This window comes from Pistacia vera, unplaced genomic scaffold (genome assembly GCF_008641045.1).
Source record: "Pistacia vera cultivar Batoury unplaced genomic scaffold, PisVer_v2 Contig333, whole genome shotgun sequence".
NCBI classification, from domain to species: Eukaryota; Viridiplantae; Streptophyta; class Magnoliopsida; order Sapindales; family Anacardiaceae; genus Pistacia; species Pistacia vera.
Window position 1 is genome coordinate 835,503 of NW_022196150.1, and position 12,246 is coordinate 847,748.

General features: G+C 36.2%; 1 protein-coding gene across 1 annotated transcript; it reads left to right on the plus strand.

Moving 5' to 3' along the window:
- Positions 1 to 3,816: 3,816 nt before the first annotated feature.
- LOC116137779 (hydrophobic protein RCI2B) lies at positions 3,817 to 4,630 on the plus strand. Its single transcript, XM_031423475.1, has 3 exons — positions 3,817 to 4,021; positions 4,116 to 4,218; positions 4,353 to 4,630. Exons 1-2 carry the CDS (start codon positions 3,935 to 3,937, stop codon positions 4,197 to 4,199), a joined length of 171 nt encoding a protein of 56 aa, XP_031279335.1. The 5' UTR covers positions 3,817 to 3,934; the 3' UTR covers positions 4,200 to 4,218; positions 4,353 to 4,630.
- The last annotated feature ends 7,616 nt before the right edge of the window (positions 4,631 to 12,246 follow it).

The following is a 12,246-nucleotide window of genomic DNA, read 5'->3' on the forward strand; positions in this document are numbered from 1 at the left end:
GCGATATCTCAATAGCTTTTCGTTAATGAATTCAAATGATGTTTTGATAACATGTATGATTTTTGATATGGTATAAGGTAATGCTTGAATTTTCAGTATCATCATGTAAGTGATTTATATAATTTAGTTGAAAGCAATATAAAAATATCGTAACTATTTATCTGGTAATAGTTTTTCCCTTTTGTTTCATTGAGTTAGGCTCTAAAAGTTAAAACTTGATGTTATCTTGCATAATATCGCCTATATTATAGAATATAAATCCTTTTACTTGATTTATTGGTGTACAATAAAAATCGTAAGACTCTTTAGGAGGTGATCCGTGAAAGGAAAGTGCAAGAGTTGTTAGTATTCGTTCTTCATGGTCGACGATGAAGAAGGGATTATCCATCCTTGCACAAATTGGTTCGGAGTGGAGTTACTGTACCCTGATGAGTCCATGGCAGGACAAACTAGTAGACTTAGCCATGAATGTCATACGTGTAAGCTTACCCCTTCTCAAGTGTGGATGTTGGGTGCAGCACGGGCCTTCTGTTGCGATGAAACTCTAGGTTGGTGACAACGAATCATTATCATAAATATCCTCCCCATTTGAAATATTAAATGTATTTATATCATATATGTTTCATGTATTATTGTAACATGTATTATTAACACAAAAAATTAAATAATCATATTGGGACCACATCATAGAAACTTCAACCAAACACATTGAACGCTATAATATGCACTCAACATTGGTTTTCGAAAGGTATGAAATCACTTCAATAATTTATGCACATTAGAACATTGGTTTTGTGGAGTTTTTCTGCTAACATGGTCATTCTTCATTCATTGTTTCTGTGTACTTAGGTTACATTCCTGAAGATGAAATCGATACTGGGTCGGATTCCGATGATATTTTTGATGATAATGGTGATGATGAATGGCTATGAAACCAAGTTGAGGATGCCATTGGAATGTTGACTTCTTTTTGATATCTGTTCCTGCAGCTTCATTTCTGGTTCTGACTTTTGTTACGTGAGCTTGTAGGGATTATAACTTGGGATCTTTAATCTCTACTTCTGCGTGAGACTTTTGGGTTGGGGATTTAATTTTGTTATGTTGACTGGGATTTGTTGCTAGTTTAAGTTTCATGAACCTGTAAATGGTGTCTAGATACAATCTGGAAAGTTTGCTCTTTAAATGTATGTTATGCTTGCATAATACCATCTATATTTAGAAATATAAATTCTCTTTTACTGATTTGTTGTTTTACAATAAAATATTCACCAGACTCTTTAGAGGTGTCTGTGAAAGGGGAGTGACAAAGCCGTTACTATTCACTCTTCATTGTCTACGATGATGAAGAAGGGATTAAACCATCCTTACAAATTGGTCGGAGTTGGAGCAACTTCCCTGATGGTCTATGGTGGATGAAACTAGTAGACCTTGAGCCAATGAATGGTGTACGTGTAAGCTTACCCCCCTCTCAGTGATGTTGGGGTGCAACACCACCTTTCTACTTCGTTGAACTCTAAGCCTGTATAACAATCAATATCATAAATATCCTCCTCATTTGGAATATTATAGTAAATGTATTCATAATTTCATATCATATAGTTTGTCATGTATTACTTAACATGTGTTATTAACACAGAAAATTAACTAAGAGTAATACTACACATACTCATTTTCATATAACATTTTTCATATTGACAAGTTATGATTGGTTAATTTAAAGTTAAAATTAACTTTTATCCAGTCTATCTATCACATAATGTTGTATGAAAATATTATATGAAAATGATATAATGTTATTATTCATTAAATAATCATGTTAAGTATTTAAAATTGTATTTGTTTTACTAACACTAAATATTGGGTTATTATAATGTATATTGTGTTAGATTTTCTCATCTTCTAAATTTTGAGAGTGACTTTCAGTCAAACCTGTTTATCATGTTATCATAGCCACGTTATTGCCGAACTTATGCCGGTTCCGCAGATATATAAACTAAATCAAATCCTCAATAATTTAAGTCGAGTTGTTGATACTCTGCAGGGACATACTCTTTAAAACAGGGAGATATTAAGCAAACACGTATTAAGCGAAGTGTTTTTAAAAGAATCACATCACCTGCGGACTTTCCCCGGGTAGCCGGGCCGGGCATTTAAGTCTCCACCCCCGGCACTAATTAAATGAAGTTATTCATTTACTGTTTTCTTGAAAACGATAACATTTTCAGGAACAACAAGCCCTAAAGACTACACATTTGAAACACGTAGCTCATTATCATCAAGTCTCGGACTCATAACTCAAAAACTCAGCCTGCACCGCTGACGACGAAACCCACTTCCACCGCCGTGCTGTCCACTCAGTTGGTTAGTTTAGTTACTGTTTTGTATTGTTTGAGTATTATTGATTGCAAAGTGAAGAAATGTTTGTGTTTGATTTGAAAGTTTTGAACTTTTCAGAAGAAAGTGGTTCATTGTTTTAGATGTAGGGGTCAAAATGCAAGCTTTGAAGTGTTGTTGTTTTCTTACTATGTTTTGTAGGAAACAATGTGTGATTTAGAAGAGGAAGAAGAAATTGGTGAAACAAAGTCACCAATTGTGATGATGAAGATTTTGAGATGGAGGATGAATGGAGATATCTGATGGTGTAAATGTAAGAGAAGAAGGACATTTTTCAGAGAAGAAATAGGAATCTAAAGCTTTTTACATAAATGTTGCTCGACAGAAGATGGCAAAAATGGTGATAATGCATGATCTTCCTATCTCTTTTTCCGAGTTTACGGGGTTTAAAAACGCCATGCAATATCTTCAACCCTTGTTATTGCTAACCCTGTAACCACAGCCATGGTTGAAGAGGACATCTTAAAGTTGTATGAAGTTGAGCAACCTAAATATGAGATTGTTGAAGAGCAATGGGAGTAAACTTGCAATTAGTGTTGATTTCTTGACTGCTGATGAGGAGAATGCGTACTGGCTGTTACTGCAGGTTTGTTGATGAGTTGTGGGTGTTACAGAGTCGAATTATGAGGTACCCTCTTGTTTTCTTAGACGTTTTGTTATGGATGCTTTTTCTAATCAATTTAGTTGTAATTATGTGTTTTTATTCTCTCTTATGTTTTAAATTTATTAGGTTAATACATTTGCGATGTCCATACCTGCAAAAACGCTTTATAATGAGTTGATCGATTTTTGATGGACTGGAAAGTGGACCGGAAATTGTCTGCTAAAACTATTGATAGTTGCTCCACCAATGATGCTATGATGTCAATGTGGATAGAAAGAAATTCTTTTGTTCGAAATTTATTGTTGATCCTAAGGTCATGGGTGGAAGGTTCTTTCCTATAGGTGCTGTGCTCTAATTTAAATGTGATAATAAAGGATGAGATGAAGGGGGTCACATGTCATTCAGAAAATTAGAAATAGTTTTCACTTTTGGAGATCACATCTAAAAGACGAAGAATTTTAAGCATTGTGCACATGTTTTGGGAGTTGCAATACTAAAAGGTGGGTGCCTGATTTTGACCAAATGGAGTTCAACCTATGTGATGCTTGGTACTGCGTTGGAGTATAAGGATGTTTTTATTCGTTTGACGGAGTGGGATGAAGAATATGTAACTTTCCTACAAGTTCAGAATGGGAGAAGGCAAAAGAACTGTGTGACACTTGGAAGTGTTTTATAGATTGATAGAGATGCTTTCTGGGACCAAACACTTGACAGCTACGCTTTTGTAATGATCTGTGAAATTAGATTGCGTAAACGTGTAGGAAGAAGGCCACGTGGGGATCCAAAGCCTTCGCTAAAATGGCTCCATATAACCTTCAACACTTCTTTCGATTTTACTTACAGAGACTCAAAACAAATCTAATTGAAGCAGTCGGTTACTTCTCAAAGAAACTCTTCGTATTTTATTTGTCGATCACTTGAAACGTTTCATCAAAAATGTCTCGTGGCACAGCGACCTTCATAGACATCATCTTGGCCATCATCTTGCCCCCCCTCGGCGTCTTCCTCAAATTTGGCTGCCAGGTTCGATCATATTTCCGTATATGCTTAATGCTTATTTGTGTAATTTTATTCAAGTTTTTTTGCATACTGAAATATCGGGTGTTTGTTTCCGCAGGCTGAGTTCTGGATATGTTTGATTCTGACACTCTTCGGTTATCTCCCTGGAATTATCTATGCTGTTTATATCATCACCAAGTGATCATAAACTTCCACTTTCTGTAAGCACCTCCCTTCCTCTCTATACCAGACTATATAGCTATGCTGTAGACATACTGGTTCGACAACGTCACCATGGTATAAAGAGATATTCTTTTTAACAAATAATTAACACAAATTATTCTTTGGTTTTTAGGCAGATGGAGAGATCAAAGGTGAAAGTTTGAAGATGTAGAGGGGTTTATTATGTTCCTTGTTAAAGTACTTTGTATCAGTGTTCTTGATTTCTCTGTTTTATTTTGTCTCTACTTAATGATATTTGTCGGTTTATTTTAATTATTTTGTTGTAAAGTTTGTATGGTTGGTTTTGTGATTAACAAAGCTTAGTGGGTTGTCAATTCCCCATGTTATCATATTGTCGCCTAGTTAGTAGATTTTTCTTCTAATTGTTCTTCATATTCTCCACCAAATTTATCCACTCCCTTTCATTTTTGTCGTATCTTAGTAGTTTACTGTCGTCAATTAACAGTATACCTTGAGCATATGTGTCTGTTTTGTGGCCACATATATCTCAAATCAAGTACTGAATGTTAGGTCAGGTTTGGTAGGTTTTCCTTAAAGGAAAAGCAAAGAAAGTAACTATTGCCATGAACGTAACTTTGGTTCCAAGGGGCCATGGCTATTCATTGACATGGGGCCAGTAAATATCCTTACTCAGTTGATCCATCACCTTCAATACAGATGGATAAACACATAATACAGCAAATTATATCGCGTGTTCTCATGAAAGAACAACGTTATTCCAGTATCAGACCACAGTTTGGTGCTTAATTTACGTGGTTATGAATTAAATATTAATGATAGTGTTTGATAGTTCAGTCAGACTGTTAAATCATGATTTAAACGTTCAATGAAAGGAGAACGTTATCCCGGTATCAAGGCAACTGATTTAGAAAATATATACATAGATAAACAATCCTCTGCTTAGTTTACGTGTTTGCTTATCATGGGAGATTTTTTTGACTTTGAATAAACTATACAGATTACATTCATATATATCCATATTATGATGGAGACTTTTAATTGCTATATTAATACATATATAGATACCCAGATGAAATATTTAAACAGAAAAATTGCCAGGTTTGGGTATTCATGGGTAAAATATTTATAATATGATTGGAAAATGAACTTTGCTAAGGTCATTAATGGTGACACAAAGGTTTTGTTATGGTTCCAGATTTTGCCAGCAAGATCTAAGTCAACATCAGTAATGAAATTTTTTTAATGAAAATGTAAAGCTAATTACATCAGAAAATCAGGTTGTTGAAAACGAAGACGACCGACAAATTGCATACTGTGCATACATGTATATACAAGAGCCTAAGGGTAAGATTAAGTCGGCCTACATTAAGATTCTCTTTTAATCTGAGCTTTCGACGTGCCAAAAGATTAAAGAGATCTAGCTTGTCCAAAATGTGATTAATATTATGTCAAATTGTGTTGACATGTTCATGGAAAATGCAACATCTTTGATGAAGTTTCTTCCTCCTGTCACATATAAACTTCTGATAATTGACCTGCATATTCTTATTCACATAAAGAAACAAAGAAATGAAGCTTCTCCCTGATAAGCTCCAATTAATATATGTCCCTACCAATATGACTTCATAGGTATTCAGTTATCTTACTCCACCGTCGAGGATTTTAGGACGTCCGGATCATATATAGTTCAAGAGTTGATCATATTTCCTCGAACCATGATTGAAGAACATAATTCAATTCAAGAGTTGATCATATTCTCTCGGACCATGATTGAAGAACATAATTCAATTCAAGAGTTGATCATATTCTCTCGGACCATGATCGAAAGGATGTTATTCTCTGTTAACAATACTCAAAGAATTTCTCTACTATTAGCACACATATAGCAATTATAGAAAACCAGAGATCATTCATTAATTATCTAACCGTTGTTAAAGGATATATATATCTGCCCTTGGTGCCAAAGTTGACATTCTACAACTCCATGGCAGAGCCCCAAACCTTCCAGTAAAACTATCCTTTCGTTGAATGTTTGGTATTGTGGACCAATTTTGGCAGCCATTGAGCAATTAAAACTTGATGCAGAGCACAACCAAACAAGGGAATTTATTGAAACCCAGGAAAGAACCAGAAACTCAAATTACATGCATGTTTGTCACACAGCTAAAGGACAAGGTCTTCAAGAAACGTTCTTTATTGTGGATGCTTCATGCCTTTGGATTACATCAAGTACTTTTCAAAATCATTTGGCAAGATCTTAAAGAGAACAAGAGAAGAATATCCTATGCTACAAATACCACATGTTTCTTCTTGTGCATTCCAAACCCATGAAACTACCACAGGACACCTAAAATTCAAACAGAGGACAAAAGTGAGGTGAAACACAAGTTATATGAAAAATATTAGGAGTATGTATTGATAAACGGATTTGGGTAGAAGCCACTTCCAAAAACTAGTTTCCAACCACATATGCAATGCTCGGCGTGCACGGCCAAGGTCATCAAGACCCACCATCCACCATCGCCATCTCCCCACCTCCAAACAAAGGTCACCAGGACCTACCATCCACCATCGCCATCGCCCCACCTCCAAGCAAAGGTCACCAGGACCTACCATCCACCATCGCCATCGCCCCACCTCCAAGCAAAGGTCACCAGGACCTACCATCCACCATCGCCATCGTCCCACCTCCAAGCAAAGGTCACCAAGACCTACCATCCACCATCGCCATCGCCCCACCTACAAACAAAGATGACTCTGATACCCTGAAAAATAGGTTTGGCTAGAACTCACTCCCAAAAGTTAGTGCTAGTGAGGAGGGAGCCCAACCACAAAGATTTGCCATAATAGCATACTAAATTGGTTACATAGGACAAATACAACTTCTAACATTTATGTTTATTAAATCAGTATAAATTTTATTAACGTGTATGATTTGCATGTGTTATATGATTAGATAGACGTATATGTGTTACACGTATTGACATATGTAGCCATTTCAACGAAGAAATTTTAATGTATTATTAATACTTAAAATTAAACAATAAAGATTGACTCACAACCTAATCTTACAAACTTTCTCTTACAATTTCAATGTGACACCTCGTAATTAGACAGTTGAAACTCATTGTTAGATAGGTGAAACCTATTGCGAGTTGACTAATTACAAACTACCATGTCATATCGTGAGATTATGTTATAAATCTAGTATTTCCATTTAAGTATCGTGTTGAGAACTTTCGCAAAATTAAAAAACTAAATCAAACCCTGAAATAGTTTAAGCCAGAGTTGTTGATACCCAAACTTTAAAGGAGCCATATCTCACGGTAAAACAGAAGATATAAAGAACATACTCTGTTTAAAACAGGGTAGATATTCAAAAAAGAAATTAACCAAAGTGTGTTTTTTAAAAATCATATCAGGGAAGTAAATCATCCAATGCGAAGTGAAATACCCTGAATCTGATACGTTGACTTCCATCGTCTTCTTCAGCAAAACCAGCCGCCCAACACAGAGCTCAGACTGTACAGAATAGAAGAGAACAATAATGACACATTTTGATTCAGAACATGCAGACCCTTAATCTTATCAATCAAACAGATTTAAAATACAATCAAATGAAGAGAAATGAAAATATAAAAATGGGATTTGGATTGTTTCATGCAAAGAAGTACAAAACAAGTGCTTTATCACTTCAAATTCTCATCGTTTCAATGGAGATAACATATTTTTAAAATGAACAGAGAAACAAAACCAGCCCGGGCCAGCCCGGGGACCCCGGACTTTACTCGGGTACTCGGACCGGGAATTAAGTCCCCGCCCCAGGCACTAAATGAAGCTACTCATTTACTGTTTTCTTGAAGAACGTTATCATTTTTAGAAACAAGAAGCCCTAAAGACTACACATTTGAAACGCGAAGCCCCTTATCATAAAGTCTTAAAACTCAGAACTGAAAGCATATCCTCTATTGTCTTTGATTGCTAGAGATATCTTGGCTATTCCATTATCCACGGCTGCATCTAAGTCTCCTTTCAGTAATGGCAATAGATTTTTAAGTCCACATCGTAGTAGACTTCAGCCAGACATATTGGAGGCTGTAACATGTACTCAAAATTGGTTTTGGGGTCAACACCAAGGTATGAAATTACTTCAACATTCTTTTCATAGTTATTATCATTAACATGGTCATTGTTTATTCATTGTTTTCTCCTTTCATAGGTCAAATTCCTGAATGTCAGATTGTTTCTGGGATGGAAGTTAAACATGATGAAGGGCCGTAGGATTGAGTTGAGGATGTAATGTTGAATATGGTTCCACTTTTTAACTTCTACTTTGATCTTTAATCTTCATTTGGTATGACACTGATTTCCACCAACACTTTATGGATTTGGAGGGTGTTTATGTTGCTAGTTTACCATTGTAATATAATATATTTTTGATGTATTAGGTGTAATTATGTGTTTATTAATGCATATCTAAAAATTTACTGACTTATTTTCGGACCATTTCTGGTTATTGTGCTTGCTCAGCCTGGTTTTGACAGGAAAGCTTCACCTTCCATTTCAAAGTTACATGAAACTTGCATAATATCCTATAATATTATAGAAATATAATTTCTCTTTTGCTTTAATTTATATTTTTCAATAAAAATATTTATAAACTCTCTAGGAGGGAAGTGCTCTATAAAAAAGGGAGTGTAGTAGTCGTTAAGAGTCCGTCTTCATAGTAGACGATAAAAAAGGGATTAGGCCATGGAGTTGTTGAATGTTTGGTATTGGGGACCAATTTTTGGCAGCCATAGAGTAATTAAAACTTGGTGCAGAGCACAACCAAACAAGGGAAATTAGTGAAACCCAGCAAAGAACTAGAAAATCAAAATGCATGCATGTTTTTCACACGGTCAAAGGACAGGAAATTAAGTATTGTAGTTCACACATCTAGAGGTCTTCTAGAAACTTTATTTATTCTGGATGCTTCATGCATTTAGCTCAAGTACTTTTCAAAAATATTTGGCAGGATCTTAAAGAGAACACGAGAAGGTTACTAACAACAGGTATTAAAAGAGTATCCTATGCTGCAAATACCACATGTTTCTTCTTGTGCATTACAAACTCATGAAACTACCACATGACAAGGATAAAAGTGAGGTGAAACACAAGTTATATGAAAAATACCAGGGGTAAGTATGTTTATTCAATCAGTGTAAACCATAAAAATGTGTATCATTTGCATTCATCACATAACTAGATAGATGTATATGTGTCCATTTTGAGTACACGACTTTCCCACCCAAAGTTTGCCTTAATGACACTTTCTCACAAAAAAAGATTCAAATATCACTTCTCAAAAAATAGTTTCGTTAGTAAATTTCATGTAAAAATGCATGATGGTTAAAAGTCCATTAAATACGGCAAAATGGTCAATTAACCTAGTACAATCTCTTTATCTTTTGCATAACCTCACTTTGTGGGTGCTGGCCATTTGGATGCTTTTTTTTGTTGATTTCCACCAATAGATAGACCTCTTCACTCTTTTCATCCTTGCGCCATTTCCTAGTAAATCTACCCAAGATTCTGGCCGAACTTGAACTTCTTTCTCCAAAAGCCTCCACCACTGTGACAGCCAACTTAGGCCTTATGGCCTTTTTTAAGCATTGAAAATTGCCCTCAGACCACCAAAGACTCCCCTTAGCCTTCTGAACAAAACACATCTTTCCCTCTCTCTGTTTGTCTCGCAATCGCCGTTACAGCCTGCAATTATGCTGTGCATTTTGCGATTCTGGTCGATTCCTTCACAGGAATCCACCCGTACCACCATTATTCCACTACACCCTCACCCAAAACCCCAAACACCTTGACACTGCTCACTCACCGTCACTGATCTCCTTTCTAGGGTTTGTTTCTTTGCGAAATTGGGTTTTTGCTGTTTGATGAAATTAGGGTATTTTGGAGGTCGATTCTTGAAATTGGAAGTTGTAAAGTGTTTTATGTGTGTGGATTTGATTTTTCTAATCGTCGATGACCTTCTATTGTCGGATTTTTGAAGCTCTAAGTCCCCTACCAACTGCTGGACGAAAGTCCTAGGCCAATTTCCACTAACCAAGCTTGTTGTGCCACACCGCGACTACCTGTGCGACTCCCCTACGCATACACCGATGATCCCCTATCATCGAATTCCCAAAGAACATCTAAATTATGCAAGAAGAGCCAAGAATGTCTACCCATTGGAATGCATCCAACGGTACCAGACAATGTGGATCATCCATTTGGAAAGAAACAACCGTCACCATTGCTCGGTAGAGGTTATGGTAATAAAAGAATTGTCAGCTTTAAACCTCAGTCACGCGGATTCTGCCATCAAAGCGTGACACCTCTAGTATGAAAGGCTTAAAAGGCGGGGCAACCCCAGAAGAATGGCAACTCGTGTCGGGCAAGGGAGTGCCATCACCACTCGCTTAACTGCCCTTTATAGCTTGGCATCAATACCTCGTTTAGTGTAATAGCCTTCAAAAGACCCTCAGGAGTCAGTTTGGTCTCTTGAGCGTCCAACTTGGCCTTTTGTGGCAGGAAGGTCACATGGAGGAACAAAACACCAAGTAGTTGTTTCTGTTTTATATAGGCAAACAACCTCCAAGAAGGATGAAATTGAGAGTTTAAGAGAAAGAGAACTTTTTATTGATTATTGCAAGCTTAACCAATTGTTTTAAGGTTTATAGTCGTACCATTTATTCTAATTCTATAAGGATTCTAATTAATTCTAATCTAATTGCCTAATTCTAAAGATTTCTAATTGCATAATAGCATAATTGTAAGAATCCTTACACAATATAAACAAAATCAAATCCTGAAATAATTTAAGCCAGAGTGTTGATAACCAAACTTTGAAAGAGCCATATCTCACAGTAAAACTAAGACCCAAGAACACTCTGTTTAAAACCGGGTAGATATTCAAAAAAGATAATAAGCAAAGTGTTTTTAAAAAATCAATCAGGGAAGTAAATCACCTTTGAAATGAATACCCTGAATCTAATACGTTCACTTCCATCTTCTTCGCAAAAGCAGCCACCCAACTCAGGGCCCAGAATGTACAGAACATAACAGAACATGACACTTTTGATTGAAAATACAATCAAATGAAGAGAAATAAAATATTAAAATGGGATTTGGATTTGTTTCATGGAAAGAAGTACAAAGCAAGTGCTTTATCACTTCAATTCTCATCGTTTCAATGAGATCACATATTTTAAAAAGAACAGAGAAACACACAGCCGGGCCGGTCCGGGAACACCGGACTTTCCTCGGGTACCGAACCGGGAATTAAGTCCCCCCCCCGGGCAAATATGAAGTTATTCATCTACTGTATTCTTGAAAAACGATAACGTTTTTAGAACAAGAAGCCCTAAAGACTATACAGTTGAAACGCGAAGCTCATTATCATAAGTCTCAGAACTCGTAACTCAAAAACTCAGCCTGCAGCCCTCCGCCGAAGAAACCCACTTTCGCAGTCAGGCTGTCCCACTTTTGGTTAGTTACCGTTTCGTTGTTATTGTGATATTGAGTTGCATTTAATTGTTGTGTTGATTTGGAAGTTTTGAACTTTACAGAACAGTGGAGCATTGTTTTATATGGTCAAAATGTAAACTTATAAGTATATGATGGTTATTTGTTGATTTATCTACAATGTTTTTGTAGGAACAATGCATGTTTCTGAAATCAACAAAATGAAAATGTTGAGGATGAAACAGGCCACCGAAATTGAAAGTGGTAATAAAAGACCAAGGGTGATCCTCAATTTGATATAATATGGTAAGAAATGGTTGCCAAAATGGTTGTAATGCATGAGCTTCCACTCTCATTTGTTAAATATTTTGGGTTTAGAGATTTGATGAATATGCAAACCATTGATTGGTCCTTTGAGCAAAGACTTGCTTAGAAGGAAATCTTCAAATTGTATGATGTTGAGAGAACTACCACAGGAAGATGTGGGCAAAATTGAGAGTAAGATTGCTATTAGCGTGGATTTTGTCACCCCTCATAATGAAAAT